This window comes from Myotis daubentonii, chromosome 2, assembly GCF_963259705.1.
Source record: "Myotis daubentonii chromosome 2, mMyoDau2.1, whole genome shotgun sequence".
Lineage (NCBI taxonomy): Eukaryota > Metazoa > Chordata > Mammalia > Chiroptera > Vespertilionidae > Myotis > Myotis daubentonii.
In genome coordinates, this window is record NC_081841.1 from 105,863,553 (window position 1) to 105,882,950 (window position 19,398).

Consider the following 19,398-nt stretch of genomic DNA (forward strand, 5'->3'; position numbering starts at 1 on the left):
TAAGTCTGGAAAGGTTTCACAGAGAAGGTGGCCTTGAGTTTGGTCTTGAAGAAAGTTTGCCAAGTAAAGGCTGGGTGAGGGCTTTCGAGGCACCGTGCAGCAGGAGAGGAGGTCAGGCAGGAGTGTGCCCTGCTTGGGGCAGGTGGGTGCTGAGGGGCTGGGGAGGTAGAGAGGCATGGAGGGGCTCTCATCTCTGGGCCCAGGGACTTGGAGCTTGATTGTGCATTGCAAGGAGCCATTGAAGATTTTTCAAGCAAGAAAATTACATTCTTCCCCAGCACCACATGCTCTCTTCCACTAAAATCTCCACAAATTATAATTCATTTGGGTAGAAGTTGGAGGGTGAAAAGCAAGCTTTTTGTTTTTCTATCTTTTTCTTCCTCTGTCATTATTTAGTGTAAGGATTATCAGGAGTCAACAAACTTTAGGGCTTTTTTTTTTTTTAAAAGGCATTTTTATTGTGTTGTATTTTACATTATTTGCTAGATGTTATAATAATGAATGCTGCATTTGAAACAATCCTTGCATTTTCACAGTCCTTTGTATCACAGATATTAAATTCCTGTTTTCATTTTAAAATTTGTACTTTTGCCTGTTTTCAAACATGGGAAAATCTCAAGAATGTTTTATTCTTGTTTGACACTTCTGTTTTAAGAAAAACCATCAACTTGTCTCTATTTCCTAGGCTTACCAAGAGGTTAAAGAGTGAGGCCCTGAGGTCCGACTTTACAATAGATTTGAAACATGAGGTATGTCATGGTTTATTTGGTTAAAAGTCTCAGTAGTCAGGAATTCATGTCTTCTGGTATAAAAGGTGTTCTGTATTCCCTATCAGCGCATCCTCCCCCACCACCCATGCATCTCTCCCCACCGAGGTCATTCCACTCCGGCCAATCTGGATGAAGTTGTGTCTGCTGGTGCTTGCTCATCAGCTCATTTCTTTGTGTTTTTGTGGGTTCTCTGAGTGTTCCTGCTCCTTTGGAACTTTGTCTCACAATCCTCTGAGTCCTGCATTGAGGTCCTGGCTCCTCAGCAAGGACTTGTACTTGCTTTTGCTACCAGTTGTACCGATGTGGGGCCACTTTACATCCCTCTGAGGTGTTTGGACCACGTAAGTGGCACAGTTAGGACGGCCTAGCTTTCGGTTACAAAATCCCAGAGGAGATTTGGAGATGTTTCCCCTCCGTCTAGCTCCAGATTCCCAGCTCTGTGAGGTTTTCTGTTAGACACCCCACCTCTGTGGGTCATAGGCTGTCTGCGCAGAACTCAAATCAGAAACTCCGCATCCCACAGGAAGGCTGTCGTCCTTGGTGTCCTTGTCCCAGGTTCTCACTCTTGCATTTTTGTCCTTACAAGCTCCACACTCTTGTGCCAATTTAGCAAGCCATTTACAGTGATTTTAAAGATATTTTGTCTACATTTGTCAGTATTTTCAGCAAGTTGGGTGGTTAGGCTATGTCATTACCATACTGCAGGAAACCAGTCATGATAATATTTTCTTGCATCTTTCTCTGTGATGTTTGGGAATCCTCATAATAGCTTCCCTAAAATGGATTATAATAACTTTGGAATTTTTTGCAGGTCAGAATATTGATTCTTAGTTCATTGTTGTTAATAAAAGATAGGTCAGTACATATGGAATTACTATTTTTGTAAGTAAAGAGCTGTTGAATATTGACAAATTGACATGCCTCCATCTCATACTGCCTATAGAAAGTGTGATTGCTCTTCCTCGAACTGTTGCATACCTTCTATACATGTGGCGTTGGTTGAGTTCATTCCCTCACTGCTGGTCTCCCGCCTTCTGACAGATCGCCCTCTACATCTGGGACAACGGTAACGGACCTCCCCTTACTCCAGTGCCTGAGTTGTGTACAGATGGCATGGACGCCCACTGTGCTACCACATTCCACTCTTCCCTCCCCCTGTGTGTAAGTAATAGAACAAAAACGTCCTTGCACGTCAAAGGATGATGTACCTGCTGTGCATATGTTGTCCCAGCACTTTACATACTGAAAAAAATTGTTTGTTGTGCCCCAGGTAAGAACTGTACATCATGTTTCTATTAATAACAGCCCTCTCAGGTAAGCACTGTCGCCACCCCATTTTACAGAGGAAAGGAGAAGCACTGAGGAACCCTTGCTCGAGGCTGCACAGTGACCAGCACAGCCTCCCCCAGGGCCTTCGTGCAGCATTGCCTGCCACGCTCTTCAGAGTCACTTCTTTTGTTGATGATATAGCAAGTGTTTATTGGAATACCTAGTTCATTTCCTAGAAAGGCAATTTCAAACATTTCCCATGATACCCAAGCCTCTCCTCAGCCCATCTCATTACTCTCTCAGCTGGTAACCCCATGTTGATCTCATCTGACACTGTCCAGAATGTCCAGAATGAACTTCCTCCTTATGGCAGCCCTCAGTCCAGTCCCCAGGACAAGCCTGAAGACCCCGAAGCTCACTAGGTTGTGACGAGTTCTTCCTCATAAGGAAACATTACTCACCACCCTCATATGTTTTCTGTTATTCTCAAGTCAGTCACACAGAAGTCTATGTGTTGCATTTTGAAAGATGAATATATGTTCTTTCTTTTACACACACACACACACACACATACATACACACACACACTGCAACAATGGGGTGAATCTGTAATGTTTGCTCAGTTGTAGACATTATACTTGCTTGTTCTTTAATGCTTGTTCTAGGGAATCTAGTGGGGAGGGCAACCTCTTAGTACCTTGAGTGACATGACAGAGCTGTGGTTAAATGTCACTATGTACCAATCCCAAGTGATGTAGGAGGCATGACTGAATTTTATTGAAGGCCTAAACAGGTGATAAAGCGGTCAGAACTCCCATGATGCAGTCCGTGGCCTTAGGAGTGAGTTGTCCACAGATCTCTCTATGTGCCCCCTTTCATCTGAGTGATCAGCTGGACTGGAGCCAGCTCAGGGCTCCAGCCCTCCCCGCCATCAGATGTTTGAAGTAATTCTACCTTTGGCATAGGACAGAACAGCAGTGTAGCCTAGACTTGGATAGACAATAAAAGGACCATAAAAATACTTGAAACATCACAGTAAGTTCAGGCCCACCAAAGGGAGTCATCTCTTATTTTACACTGACATCCCCTTAGTTCTCTCCTTTTGTCAAAATCTTTACCAACCAGAAAAAGAAAAGGGAATAAAGCTGACATTTATTGGGCACCTATGGTGTACTTTAATAAAAGCAGTTTTACTGGTGGTTACTTCTCCCTCTTCTTAAATGGCAGACTGAAATTCAGAGAGCGGAATGGACTTGTCCAGATGACACGTTGTATGAGTAGCAGAGCTAGGATTCCAGTCCTGGTCTGGCTGACATCAAAGGCTTTGTTTTCAGTTGAGCTACAGTTCCTCCCCCCCGCTAAAACTTCTTCCTGGAAACAGGAAGATATCCCTGACACTAATGCATTTGAGCTCTAGAGCATGTGAGATCTGAAGAGGGTAGGAAGGTAAGATAACATGCACTCATATATGCATCTATTTTTCCTTGTTTTTTAGGGAAATCCAGTGAAGAAGGAGGATATTTTTGTTGCAGTAAAAACGTGCAAGAAATTTCATGATGATAGAAGTATGTTTTGGGTTATTCATTTTTATTGAATTTTTAGATTCCGAATTGCCATCTTAAAAAAAGTAAAAACCAGATATCAACTTAAGAAAGGCATAGTGACACATATATCGTTGAAGTGAATGCATTAATTAACCAATATTCCTCGTCATATCATTTCAATCACCGAGAGCAATTAGAAAGGACAATTTTATATTGGAACCTGAGTACTCCTAACTCTTCTAACTGCTATTTAAAGCAGTGTTTTAAATGGGAAATGGACACGCTCAGCTGTTGCAATCTTGGAACACTGTGTGAATAAGAATGCATTTTGCAAAACAATGTCCTGTTATATTGATGCACAGTCTCTGAACTTTCAGTTTGAGAATATTAGATGGGATTTCAATGTGACCAAGAAGGAATGTTTCTTAAAGACTGTTCCATCTCAAATGCACATATTGGAACTTTTAAGACATGAATTTTGTCATGAGTAAATATATCAGAGAAAGGGGGGAAAGTGCCTTATAAGCAGTGGTCCCTTCATAAGAAAATCCTGGCATGCAGGTGGATGTTTTTATTCAAATGTTCCATCCATACAGAATTCTAAGACATTGACATCAATTAAAATGTGGTTATAATCAACAGTATCTTAAAATAGGTTAACTATAAACCTTTATGTTTACCTAAAATAGTCATCGTAAGTTCCAAGTCATATTAAATCAGCCTAAATAAATATAACATTCATTATATAAGGAGTCATAAAATACTATTACATTCAGTGTAGCAGGTAAATTTTTCATTATCACAAATTTAACCTAGATTTAATATCCTTTTGCTTTTACCATAATCTAGAATGGCTTTGTGGGATGATTCTTGAAAAATATCTTTCACAAAAAGTATAAAGGAAATGAACTAGGCTGCGCTTTTTTTTTTTTTTTTAACAGCAAACAGAAGTGTTTGAGTTAATTTATTTTACTTGGATCTTGACGCTGCATGTAGAGTAGTGAGTGCTTTGACATTAAAATGTTAAGAATGGTGGTGGAAGTGATAATGGTGGTGATGATGGTGGTGGTGATGGTAGTGGTATTTTCTCTTTTGAAACACATTTTTCAAGTGACAGTAAAATTAGGGACCATTCCTATTATATTTTTAATGTGCTACAGAAATGAAAAAGTTGCTACTTTTAATTTTGTAGTTTTGAATAATCTGTTTTGTTACTCTTATTTGCATAAGGTTGAAATAATCTTTTAAGATATCCATCTGATGCTTTTGTATTTTAACTTTGAGTCAAAATCTTTAAAAATTAATGAATCTTAAAAATATGTCAGGAGCATTCAAACAAACCCACCTCCCCCCAAGCTAGGTGCATTTATTGCTGCTGTTAATTTGGATCTGGAGGTCAGTGAAACCTAAAAGGCTTTCACAGGTGGGTTTCTGTGGCAAGCCCTCCTTAAACTTGGACTTGTTTGTTTGGAAAGATAGTCTAAGGCAGCAGGATTTTAGGGATTTTGAGTCCACTGGCTGGATGTAAGTGAAGCCTGACACGTCCCTGGGCTCTGCCTTCCTTTTTTTAAGTCTAGTCTAGCCACCAGTTGTGACAAATAATTATCTAGTAATCATGTTAGTTACAATGACAGTGCCACAGTAACTGCTGCTGACTGCTCTCTTTTTTACATTTTCTGGTGTGTTTTTACACATACATTCTGTCATCTAATTTCTTGTTGAATATTCTTTGTGGTGTGATAACCAATGTTATTCACTTGATATTGTAGAGAAAGCTGAGTATAAATAGATACAACCGGCCCAAGTTCCTGTGGCCTATTGATAGGACAGCTGGAGCTCGGGTTTTCTGGCTCCAAACCCCAGATTCTTTCTGCCCTGGCACAGCTATACTGTGATCTCCTTGGATGTATTCCAAACCGAACACTTGATAAATCCTATTTGATATTTGTGTTGATGGTCTGCTATGCTCAAGGTCAAGTTTGACTTGGACAGATGCTGTGGATGTAGCCTTTATTTTCAGCAACAATGGGGATAGACAGGAACTGAAATCCACAGATGATCTCAAATATAAATCAAGCAGGGACTTTAGATTGCTAACCTGTCCAAGCATATTACAGCTGTAGTTGAGCAGGATACGTGGATTGGGGTATATATTTTTTTCCTTCCTGTGGTAGAAACATTTGAAGTGACAAAGCCAAATGGCAATGAAGGAAAATAAGACTGTGTTTGCCTAACAAATTGAGAGTGGGAAGTAGCATTAGTGAGTTATCTGGTGGCAGGTTGTCACTTGTGGGTATGCTGCCCCCAGGGACTGAGCGTAAGTGGATACTAGTGACATCCTCTACTCCTGGCTCCTTATAATGTTGGCCAACCCCCAGGGAAAAGGGTGAAGGATGGACACTCTGTCCAAGACTCTAATCAAGACAAGGGAAAATATACATTGAACTCATTGCTTTATTCCTATAAAGCCACGTTCCAAAATTTTAAAAAAAGTTATTTCACCTCCTGTATTTTTTTCCCTATTAGTGAAACTAACAATTATGTAACTACTTATGTCTGGATTCTGATTTAAATGAAAAAAAAATCTTAGAACACGGGCAGAAAAAGCATATTTTGTCTTTAGCTTAAGTAAGAAATACATGTTGTTACCATTGAAACAGCAACACTCTCTGAGACTCAAGCATTTAGTAGGGTTTTAAGAAACTGTAAGAATTATATAAAGCAAGGAAATTGGGCATAGCATGTCCGATTATATTTAAGCAAGGAGATCTCTGGAATTTAATATTCAGCACGATCACTTCCTCTTGGGTTAGTGTTCATCACTACGTGATGTGAGCTGTCAGAAAATGTGAAGAATGTTCTTTGCATCATTTTGCCTGTATGCATGTCGCAGGTATCGCAGGGCAGCCACTGTTCATGTTCATCATATGGTTGATTGTAAGATGCTCCTCTGCCATCTCCTTCTAATTACAGAGGTTAAATTGCTATTTGCTCAGCCTTTAGTTCCTTTTCACGACTTCTTGAGCTCCTAAGAATAAACACTTTATCCTTTTTAGGTTAAAAAATACCCATTTGATATCTTTACTGCAGTGATCTTGTCTAGAAGAGGAGGATCTGAACAAATTTATTAAAAGGAGTTTGCGGTAGCTGGGCAAGGCTACACCCTAGGTTAAGTGGAGTGATTAGATTAATTCTTAAAGAGAGGAAGGGAGTCAAGTGTTGGCTCATTCGTTCTCTCCTGGCTTTGGAACAGGTGAAGATATCCCAGATTGCCCTAAAATGTTTCAGATCACCCATGAGAGATGCTTTACAGTCTTCCATCCACCCCATCTCTACAAACAGGATTAGAACACAGTTTAGGCAGGTATCTCTAATTTTGTGGTCATTGACTTGCATACTGAGGCAACAATAGGTCTGTTTGTCAAAAACAGCAGATTCCATAAAATCAAGAATCACAGTTGATTGTGTGGTGGTTTTTGTATTGTGTTCAAGTGTCAAGTTCCTCTTCATTTGGAATTAGAGTTTTGCAGGTAAATTAACTCGGGGTAAAAATGTGTGCTCCTTGCCTCATAGCATGACACTGCTCCTCCCCCCTCAAGACTGGAAGGGCACGTGGAAGATTTATGCCTTTTGTGCAGTGGGGTTTTGTTGTAGTCCAATTTTTACTTTGCTCCAATTTTAACTTATCTTGCAGCAAACCTGGAAAGAGGCATCCACTGTTGTTTTATTATATGGTAGAAAGTTTGGTTCTCTACCATGTAATATCAAGTATCTATTAGCTAATGTGAAAATGAGATATTAGAGCATGTAACTGTTTTGAAATATTTTTCAATGTTTAATATCTTTAGGAAAGCTCTGCTTGAATACTATATAAAATATAAGTAATATAATGAATTCAATTTAGAATTCAAATAACTAATAAAATAGACCAATATTTTTAAAGTGTTAAATAATTTAGAATCAACACTGGTTAATTGAAAATAAAGCCTTAACCTGCTGTTACCAGTATACAAAACTTAGCCTTAGCTTGAAATTCTTTGCAGTTGGCACATAGGACAAATCCACATGAGTTACAGTGACAGATAACACAAACTATTGAATGCTTTTGGTATTATCGAGTCATAACACTTCATTATATTAAAATGGTTAGTTTATTTTTAAATGATTGGTAATGGGGATACCCATCTTGTATAAAAGAATCACTGTTTTGAATAAAACTTTCCTTTACACTAGTTCCAAAAATAGCTGTAGGCTTCTTGTTGGAATTTCTACAAAATTTAATCCTCATTTAACTATTTATTAAGTGCCTAATACATCCCAGTCACTGTGCTAGTTGGTGGGGAACCATTCATATAGTAATTCTGACCTTTAGTGAAATTTGTTTCAACTGAAAACAAAAAATAGAGGTAAAGAGCTAACTCACACTCGATTTTTATTTCATTTAAATCTGCTAATTGAGAAGAAATACCTATGCTGTTTAATAAGGCTTATTAGAGCCAATAGGAACTGACAACTAAGGGCTGAGAGAAATGGAAGTAGAATTTTTATGGCTTATAAAACCCAGTGCTGGGGACTGAGGAAAGTTCTTGACCTTTCTAGCCTTATGCATTGGGGAACATTTCACCCAAGAGTGGGAATATTTAGTGGCTGCAGGCTGCAGGGAGCCCTTTCTGGGGGTAAGTCCTCTGCTCATTATGTGCAAAGCAGCCTGCCAGTACAATGTCATGATGGAGATTTTTATTGTGCTAGAATTTGGAAGTAGAACAGTGTGGATTATTTTTTCCCATAGCAGCCATATCATTTACTGCATCTTTGTTTTGACTTGGAGAAGTCTTTGTATCTGCCTTTTTCTATGATTGCAGAAATTTATGTTTTAATGTATAAAATATATTTGGTGGGTTAGAATAGGTATTTTGGAGATTATTATAGAAAATATCCAGAACTTATAGGTCTTTATCTTTCTTAAAGTTGGTGAATAATGGACTACAAAATGGTGCACTTTTGCATTTTATGTACAAAGGCTATCTGAGTTTGACTGAATTTGTTGATTTACATAGCTAACCACTTAAATTTGGCACTGCATTGGCAGCTTTTGCATATAATTTATTTTTATTTGGTCTGGGAAAAAGGAAAAGATCTGATAAAGTCTTAAAATATTGATCTGAAGACTTTATCAGAGTTGAGATTCTTAGATTAATAGGGTATAAAATCTAGGTAGGAAGGCTTTTTCTATTAAAAATACAACAGAAACACCTTATTCTCCTTAATATTTAGAGATGCAGAAAGTAACTTAAAAAACACACAAGCAAATAATTACTAGGATAGTTGGTCAAGTGAATTAATATCAAATAGTGATCAGGCAGAATTCTACGTCAGGCGTGGATACAGAGCTGCCTTTTAACCTCTCACCCTAAAATGCAGAAAACCAGGGAAGTTTTTTGTTGTTTGTGTTTATTGTATTAAAACAATTTATCTGTTAATGATGGAGTTTTAAAATCTGCAATGGTTCTCCAGATCTTATTTCACATATTTCAAAAGTACAATAATAACATCAGTCATTATATGTAGTGATTCCCAATGGTAGAATTGGGACCATCCTTTATAGAGTTGGGTGGTCCTATTGGAATCTCTGGGTGGGACAGTGTAGTTTGAAAAGATACCCTCCCCCCATTTTAAAAGACAAAATAGCATCTCAGCCAGAACCATAAAGACTATTCTCATCTTTGGAAGTAATTATATTTCCACCTCCCTAAAAAGCTTTAAAAATCCACTTGCAAATTTTAAATGAACTCAGTTGGGCAAAGAGAAAAATTAGTTACAATTAATTTAAATGCAACAGTATAATCAGATTGCTGATTATATACTGATTAAACACAATAAGTATAATCAGAAAATTTATTATTATATAGAAGCAAGTGTATTTATCACCAGGAGTAAAAAGTGCTTGGCTCTAGAGTATATTGAAAATGGCCCAGGAAGAGGGTTTTATTCATGTGCATATGGCATTTCTCAGGGTAGAAAAGCGAGTTCTAAGGCTTGGAACACCTGGAAACGAACAAGTAACAGTTCTCTTTCTTTATAGGGGATTGTGCTGCCCCTTTGAGATTCCAAACTTTTCTATACAACTGTCAGTGACTATCACTTCTCTCATTTTTTCAGTCCCCATTGTAAAGCAGACGTGGGCGGGTCAGGCCAGTCTCATTGAATACTACAGTGACTATGCAGAAAGTTCCATTCCTACAGTGGACCTGGGAATTCCTAATACAGACAGAGGTGAGTCCTTCATTCGTACTGCTCCTCTTAATCAGCATATCCATTCTGCAAATAGAATAAATTCAACTAATAATAAAATGAAATATCTTATAGATGCTATAATATTTGCCTTATGTAAGTTTTTTTCTTCCTCTCTTCTCAACGTCTTTACTCATAGATATAGGCTGATTTTCTTTTTCAGATTAAGCACTGCATTATACATACTGAGACAGGTTGTAAGTTTTTAATAAGCCATATTGATATGACTGAGCACATGACAATTATGTTCAAGTTTGACAATACACTTTTCATACCTTCAGAATTCACTGTGGCCCAATGAGATGTTCAAAGTGAATTTATCATCTTTCCACCAAAGCTTCTCCTCATTTAATTTTAACAATTTAACCAGTCAGGATATTATCCAACTGCTGTATACCAGCCTATGTTCGATGCCAGGGGGAGTAGGAATGAATCTGGTAGTTTCTGCCCTCAGGAAGCTTATGGTCTGAGCTTGTTTTGTGTGTATCTTTGAGTAGCACTTAACCACATTCCACACTGGTTGTCTATTTAGCAAACTGTTGGAAGTACACTAGATTTTCTCTTCAGATTGCAGGCTCTCTAATTAAAAACATATGTAAGGTAAATGGTTTATTTGTCTTTGATTTATAGAATTTATCATGTATGAAAAAAGTAGAGACAAATATACCAAACCCTCAGATTAAAAAAGAATATTTTACAAATACAAACTTGATCTCTTGGGCATTTTTGTTAGACCGTATTTCCCCTCTTTTTAAAAAATCTTTATTGTTGGAAGTATTACATATGTCCACTCCCCCCTCCCATTGACCTCTTCTATCCCACTCTCTCCCCAATTCCGCCACCCCAGGCCCTAAGCCTGTGTCCAGTGGTTAAGTGTATATGCATACAAGTTCTTTGGTTGTGCTCTTCCTGCCCATCCACCCTCCCCTGCTTTCCTCTGAGGTTCTACACTCTGTTCCATGCTTCTGTGTTTCTGGATCTACTTTGTTCATTAGTTTATTTTGTTCATTAGATTCCACAAATGAGTGAGATCAGATGATAATTATCTTTCTCTGACTGGCTGATTTTGCTTAGCATAATGCTCTCCAGGGCCATCCATCCTGTTGCAAATGGTAGAGTTCTTTCTTTTTTACAGCTGTGTAGTATTCCATTGTGTAAATGTACCACAGCTTTTATAACCATTCATATGCTGATGGGTACTTGGGCTGTTTCCAAATCTCAGCTATTGTAAATTGTGCTGCTATGAACATAGGCGTGCATATATTCTTTCTGATTGGTGTTTCTGATTTCTTAGGATACACTAGTAGTCCTAAAAGTGGGATCACTGGGTCAAATGGGAGTTCTATTTTTAATTTTTTGAGGAAACTCCATACTGTTTTCCACAGAGGCTGCATCAGTCTGCATTCCCACCAGCAGTGCATGAGGGTTCCCTTTTGTCCACATTCTTGCCAGCACTTGTCGTTTGTTGATTTGTTGATGATAGCCATTCTGACAGGTGTGAGGTGGCACCTCATTATTATTTTGATTTGCATCTGTCAGATGATTAGTGACTTGGAGCATTTTTTCATATGTCTCTTAGCCTTCTGTATGTCCACTTTGGAGAAGTATCTATTTAGGTCCTTTGCCCATTTTTTAATTGGATTGTTTGTCTTCCTTTTGTTAAGTTGTATGAGTTTCCCATATATTTTGGAGATTAACACATATCAGATGTATCATTGGCAAATATGTTCTCCCATGCAGTGAGGTTCTCTTGTTATTTTGGTTTCTTTTGCTGTGCAAAAGAGATGTAGTCCTATTTGTTTACTTTCCCTTTAGTTTCCATTGTTCTTGGAGATGTATCAGTAAACATAGTGCTATGAGAGATGTCTGAGATTTTGTTGCCTATGGTTTCTTTTAAGATTTTTATTATTTCACGATTTACATTTAAGTCTTTTATCCAGTTTGAATCTATTATTGTATATGATGTAAGTTGGTGGTCTAGTTGCATTTTTTTTGCATGTACCTGTCCAGTTTTCTCAGCATCATTTATTGAAGAGACTGCCGTGACTCCATTGTATGCTCTTGCCTCCTTTGTCAAATATTAATTGAGCGTAATTGCGTGGGTTAACTTCTGGGTTCTCTGTTCTGTTCCATTGATCTATATGCCTGTTCTTGTGCTATGAGGCTATTTTGAGTACAGTGGCATTGTAGTATAAAACTTGATATCTGGTATTGTGATTCCTCCAACTTTGTTCTTCATTCTCAAGATTGCTGGGGCTATTCAGGGTCTTCCTTGGTTCCATATAAATTTTTGGAGTATTTATTCTAGATCTATGAAATATTCCATTGGTAATTTAATAGGGATTGTATTGAATGGATAGATTGCTTTGGATATGGATATTTTAATGATGTTGATTTTACCAGTCCATCAACATGGTATATACTTACACTTGTTTATAGCTTCCTCTCCTCTATCTCTTTTTTCCATGTCCTATAGTTTTCTAAACACAGGTCTTTTACTTCCTTCGTTAAGTTTATTACTCAGTGTCTTAATTTTTTTTTTTTTTGTATTGGTAAATGGGATTGTTTGTTTAGTTTCTCTTTCTGAGAGGTCATTATTGGTGTATAAAAATGCCATAGAAATGAGGAGCCTGGGAGCAAGGAAGGCGGGCAGGGAGGAGGGAGTGGCCAGGGCGCGTAAGGGAGCAGCCTGGGAGCCTAGACATGAGTGGGAGGCCAGCCATGGTTATGAATTCATCACTGCCACTGTAGAGCACCTGGGTTGCACCTTTGGTACCTGAAAAATTAAATTAAATAAATAAAAGAAAAAAGAAAAATGCCATAGATGTTTGTGTGTTAATTTTGTATCCTATTACATTGCCAAATTCATTTATTAAATCTAGTAGTTTTTTGGTGGAGTCTTTAGTGTTTTCTGTGTACAATATCATGTCATCTGTGAATAATGAGATTTTTACTTCCTCCTTTCCAATTTAGATGCCTTTTATTTTCTCTTTTTGTCTGGTTGCTGTGGCTCGCACTTACAGTACTATGTTGAACAAGAGTGGTGAATGTGGGCATCCTGTCTTTTTCCTGTTATTAGAGAAAATTGTTTTAGTTTTTGCCCATTGAGTATGATGTTGGCTATAGGTTTCTCATATACGGCTTTTATTATGTTGAGATATGATCCCTCTATTCCCACTTTGCTGATAGTTGAGCAATTGGCCTGTAATTCTCTTTCTTTGTACTGTCTTTACCTGTAAGTAGATACCTTCAGATGCTCTTTGTTCATCTTAATTTTTATCCAGTGTTCCTGCCACATTTCAAGTTTAATTTTCTGGTTCCCCAAACCCATCCTATATAATAAAAGCCTAATATGCTAAGTGTCTGACCATTTGTTCGACGTTTGACCCATTGCTATATCTACATTGACTACCAGGGAGCAGATGCTCTAACCTATAGGTTAGCATGCTGCTGGGGTCTGGTCGATAGGGACATGGGCAATCGGGACTGGGCAAGATGGGCTGGACACGCCCTGGAGCCCTCCTGCAGTCTCTCCCTGGCCCTGGTTGTGTACTGGTGGGGTCCCGCGGCCTGGCCTATGCCCTCTCACAATCTGGGTCCCCTTGGGGGATGTCGGAGAGCTGGGTTTGGCCTGATCCCTGCAGGCCAGGCCGAGGGACCCCACTGGGCCTATGGTTTATGAATAAAAAAATAAAGTAGTGAATTGATTTTCTAGTTCTATAGAGTCATTTATTTTTATTGTTTTATGGTAATGTCACTCATAATGCCTTGATTAATAAGTACTATTAAAAGTACTATGTAGAATCATATATGCTGTTCCTGTAGTTATCAGTTCTTCTGACAAGGTTAAATGTATTAGTGAATTTGTTATTGTCTGTTTTGGAAAAATTACTTGAGATGAATTTTTATTTTAAATCTTGCTTTTTAAACTTCTATTTAGTTTGGCTTTAATAATCAATTATTCATTCATTCCTTATTCACTCTTATTTTATTTTTAATCCAATATTATTGTTTATATTTATATTCCACTGTATTCTAAAAGGAATTTGAGGTGGCTTTCAAAAATACATACCATAATGGTTTAAAGTACAGAAAGAGATCATGAATAACAAAAATAATGGTCAAATTGAGTGGTTTAATATTAATTAATATTAGCTTGTTCTCTGGCATGTCACCAAATACTTTGTTAATATGAGAGGCATCTTTCTATTTATCAACTTGGGTTCTCTTCCCAAGCATTTTATTCTTATCATGGCCTCATCATTTTCCAATAACACATTGACATTTATCTCATGGCCCCAAAGCCTATGACTATCTTAGTGCCTACCCTAGAACCTGCCACAGGATCCAGCATATTAAAACTTAACAGCAAGTACTTACAAAATGAATGAAGATTTAGAAGTCCACTTTTGCACCACTGTTTCCCTATGGTTGTGATACTTAAGGTTCTACCAGTTGCTTCAGAATAAGTATATCGAAGGACAGATGCCAGGCTTTGTAATTTTTTTCTTATTTGTTAGAGTGAAGGTACTAGTCTTATCTCTGCCTCATCTCATCTCTCTATTCTTCATTTCTTAATGTGTGAAATGAATGGCTTAGATTTCACAATTTCTAAAATTTCTCCTGGTTCACTATGCCTGTGAAAATTAGTGAAGCTAATTTTGAAAATTTTAAATTATTAAGGTACATGACAACATTTAAGCCTTTTCTTTTAAAAACTCAAAAACAAAAAAAAATGTTTTTAAATGAATTATATATCTTTTAAAGAAAATATTACATTGTAAGTTTTCCTCTTGCCTTTCCTAGGTCATTGTGGAAAGACATTTGCCATTTTGGAAAGATTTTTGAATCACAGCCATGGAAAAATAGCATGGTTAGTCATTGTGGATGATGATACATTAATAAGGTAAGGAGTCATTCTCATCCCAGGATGGCTTCCAATTCTATATATATTCATACTTAGAAACTATGGTGGGTACTTCTACATCTGGCCAAGATGGGTTAACAGGGACTGAATTTACTCTCACAGCTGAAACAACCTCCCAAAGGGACTAAAATATATGAAATGAGAATTTTTAAAATATGTTTTATTGACTTTTAGAGAGAGAGAAGGGGAGAGGGAGAGAGAGAGAAACATTGATATGGGAGAGAAGCGTGGGTCGGTTGCCTCCCGCATGCTCCATGACTGGGATCAAACCCACAACCTGGGTATGTGCTCGGACTGGGAATCGAACTGTAACCTTGAGGTGCACAGGACAATGCTCAACCAAATGAGCCACACGGGCCAAGGCAAAATGAGGATTAAAGCTGAAAGTCTGGGAGACCAAGGCCACTAGAGTTTGTAGGACAGAGCACTGGAGAGGACAGAGCTGCACTAAAAGAGAACACAGGATATCTCTCGAGGCACCCCTTAAATACTGATCAGCACTGTATGTGAGGAAATTATTGAAGGCTGGGGGAAGAATCTACCAAAATGATTAGAAGGAACGAAGCCTGACACTCTCACAGGCCTGAGTATATGCCTGTTCACACAAGCTAGCCTGAAATACCCTTGTTCCATGAGTTATTGGGTAGAGCACTTTGAGGGTCTTCCTCTAATATTGGGAAATACTAACCTAGGACTAAGCACTACTCCAGTCCTGCCTGACACATCTTAAAAGCAAGATCCTAAAAGACCAAACTGTTTCCAAGTAATGAGCTCATATGCGAGAACAGAACTCGAGGATTTATAGAAGTACCAAAATATCCAGCTCCCAAAAAGATTCACAATGCTTGGCATCCAATCAAAAGTTATCAGGCACACAATGCAGCAGGAAAATTCACCCATAATGAAGAGAAAACTAAGTTGATTAAAACTGTCCCAGAAACGAAACACTAGAATTAGTGGTTTTAAAGCTGTCACTATTTTAAATAGTTATAAATAGTTATAACTCCATACTTTATGTTCAATAAAGAGACTTGGAAAGTATACATAAGACTGAAGTCAAACTTCTAGAGATGAAAACTACATTGTGTAAGGTGAAAACCCCTGGATAGTATTAACAGCAAATTAGACATTACAGATGAAAGGTTCACTAATCTTGGGGACACTGTACAGTAACTACCCAAATGAAACACAAAAATAAAAAATAATTTTAAACAAGTGAATAGAGCATCCCTGAGCTGTGGGACAATTCCAGGTGTCCTTGTATATATGTGATTGAAGTCCTCCAAAGAGAAGGGGCACATGACAGATATTTAAAGAAATACTTTCCAAATTTAATGAAAATGCTAAACCCACTGAGCCAAGCTCAGTGAACCCCAAGCACAGCTGTCAGCATCAAAGCTGCACATGGCCACTGCCACACTGTGTCCTTGTTGACAGTGTCTCGTGCAGCATTCACTGCATCTCTAACTGCAGCACTCATGCCACCGATCTTCAGGGCAGTTACTCCGCCTGGAAGTTTTGCCAGATATTCATTTTGTGTTTCTTTTTTTCCCCTCAATATTTACCAGCAATAATATCTAATTACTCAATGATGTCTTAAATGTGTTTTTGAGTTGAACCTTGTCATCTTTTTCTTTTGAGACTCTGACATCATCTTTGATCACCATGAACTCTAACTTTTCTGAAGTCATGAGGCTGAATAATTGCAATATTTAGGGTCAGTCCACTTGGATGGAATTGGAGATTGGTTGGCGTTTGCCACATTGACAGTTTATATGAACGGTGTGATAGTTTTCAGACTCAGCTTATGATTCTCGAGCTTTAAAATGAATGATATTTTGACTATGGAAATAGCTAATGTCATTAGGAAGAGAAATCCAGAGGAGATGCTGTATGTGTTATTTTAACCTCAGGAATTGAAGGTTGAGGGTTTGAAATGATAATTTTGCAATAAGCAGGAGGAAGAGAAATACATTAATTTATTTTCTGGTCAAGAAGGAGACATGCATGTGGAGAAGGCTCTGGAGAAGGCTTTGAGTTTTACAAGGCCTGTTATCAACCAAAGGCTGTGATTTCCTTAGGGACCTTTAATTCCATAACTTAGTGGTGTTTTATAGGTATCCACACACTTACTGGCCTACCCGTGCAGAGCTGTTTATTAAATGACTTCCTCAAGACTGATTCCAGATTCGCTGCCTAGAATGTTTAACTTGTGTGCCAAAAACAAGATTGTTTCCAAAGATCACATTTTTTGACCATTCAGAAATTGCCAAAATTATCAGAGGCCTTGACCTTCATACAAATATAAACCTGATCAGAAGACTTGTAGATTCTTTCAGCACTGTACTTGTGAGAGATTTTTTTTTTTCATACATTACATTTATTTTCTTCACTCTCAGCCTTAGGTCTATGAGCTAGGGAATTTTTGTAAGCAGCATGAGTATGGATTGAAAAGATGACCCCCTCTTCTGCATCTCTATTTTGTTTTGTTAGGATCCCACCATTCTGCCAAAAGAGAAAAAAAACAAAATACTAGAACTCTAGTGTTTTAAATGTTGGTACTGTCCTGTGAGAACAGACTAAGTAATAAATAATTTAGAGAAACACTATCACATCTACCTTTTGGAGATGAGATGAATCACAGGCATGAGAAACATTGACATTTATTTAGCCAATTAAGAAAATGTAATCCGGAAGGAGAGGCAGAGCCCAAAGGAGACAAACGCTTGCTCTGGAGAGCCATTTCACAGTTTTGTTTGCGGCCACTTACCCTGGGTTCCAGAGGAGGGAGGGTGGTACAGACTGGAGTTGCCTAAGGAGAGTCTGGTTTGTGGCTTGGGAGAGAGATATGGGGGAGCAGTTGCTGAAATCCCTGTACTGGTTCATCCTCTGATACCACAGCAGCCATCTCTCCTGGGCAGTGCAACACCCTCCAAGTAGCAGCAGCCTTGGATTATCTCAAGAATCCCATTCACTCCACCCTGCATCTTAAGTCCTGCTGAGGAGTCAGTGGCATATGCAGGAAGGGAAAGCCTGGGCAGACTGTGGGTATCAGTGACTGGAATTGGGGCTGGGCCATTTTCCCCACTTTCCCACAAACCAGACTTGTGCTTCCCCTTGATGGCAGACCCTATAAGAACACCCTCCTGGCCTCTGGAAGACTCAACCTCTGGGCTCCAGAAGCCCCAGCCACCCGGCTACAAGACTAGGGGCTCCACCCTGCCAAGGTCAGGGAAAAATCTGAGACAGACTCAGACCTGTGGATCTGGATGGAGGATTACACCCACCATCTTTCCTAAAGTCTAAATAGCACTTCCCCCTCACAGGAGATCCAAAACCGCCCCATTGTGATTCTGCCTTTTAGAGACTAAGCCCTTTCCGTGACTAAGCTTAACAGTCAGCTGGAAGGTGGAGGCAGGTCCCAGGGTGACTTGAGAGGTTTGCTGACCAGCCCTTGTGCCACGTGCTGGTAAAATTGAGTTCTAGAGTGCAGCTTGGCCCTTCTCATATTTAGCCAAGGTCAGTATTACAAGCTGTGCATTACATGTAGCCTCAAACAAATTGCCCAGGGCTAGACATGGACAGCATATGACATTGGCATACACCAGAGTTTCTGCAAAGAGGCCCAGAACCAATACACCAAGTGACCAGCTTTAGACAATATTGGAGCAGGATCCAACAAGTGTCAAAAACAGCAAATCAAAAGGGAGACTTCAGCAGGCACTAAACTCTGCTGAGGGGAACTCCACTTTTTTATTCTTTTCTTTCTTTTCTCTTTTTTTAAAAAAAATATTTTTTTACTGATTTCAGAGGAGAAGGAGAGAGAGAGAGATAGAAACATCAATGATGAGAGAGAATCATTGGTTGGCTGCCTCCCGTACACCTTTCCCTCCCCCCCCCCCCCCCCCCCGCTCCGCCCCAACCTAGGGATTGAGCCCGCTACCCAGGCATGTGCCCTAATCAGGAATTGAACTGTGACATCCTGATTCATAGGTTGATGTTCAACTACTGAGTCATACCAGCTGGGACCTTTCCTCTTTTATACATCTTTGTTTTCCTTATTACTTTCATTTTTTAAAAAAATATTTTTTTCTTTTTCCTTCCCTTACTCTATTTATTTGCTGTTTAATTTTCATATTCTTTTCTTCCCATTTCTCTTTTCTTATTCTTTACTATTTTTAAAATTTTCATATTCTTCTTTTTTTCTTTTCCTTTTCTCTTTTTCTTTTTTCCATATTATATTTAATTTTTTATTTTTTCTTATTATTTTAATTGTTGTGCAGTTGTGTGTTTTTTTGTTTTATGTTTTGTTTTGTCAGCAGCTTGTATGCCATGGTAGGGGTTGATACTCACACCCAGCCTGAGAGTCAGTGCCACCCACAAATGAGCCAATAGCAATCAAGACCCAATTATAAAAGGAGTGTCCACATAACCCACAAAAGGGGCTTTCCTAGAGCACCCAGCACAGGAGATCAAGGAGACTGAGCCACTGCATAACGCTCAGTCACATATTGCATAAGGCCACCCCACCAAGACTGGGAATCATAGCAGTTCTATCTAATACAGGGAAACAAACAAAAAGAAACAGCCAACCTGG

At 38.7% G+C, this 19,398-nt stretch overlaps 1 protein-coding gene across 2 annotated transcripts in view; it reads left to right on the forward strand.

The window, feature by feature from the left end:
* Positions 1–19,398, forward strand: part of B3GLCT (beta 3-glucosyltransferase) — a 162,452-nt gene that overhangs the window by 101,750 nt on the left and 41,304 nt on the right. For both annotated transcript variants that reach the window (XM_059684099.1, XM_059684100.1), the window contains 5 exons: positions 686–749; positions 1,812–1,931; positions 3,535–3,604; positions 9,743–9,856; positions 14,681–14,780. In XM_059684099.1, the coding sequence (XP_059540082.1) occupies positions 686–749; positions 1,812–1,931; positions 3,535–3,604; positions 9,743–9,856; positions 14,681–14,780 (468 nt within the window). The remainder of the gene's footprint in view (positions 1–685; positions 750–1,811; positions 1,932–3,534; positions 3,605–9,742; positions 9,857–14,680; positions 14,781–19,398) is intronic.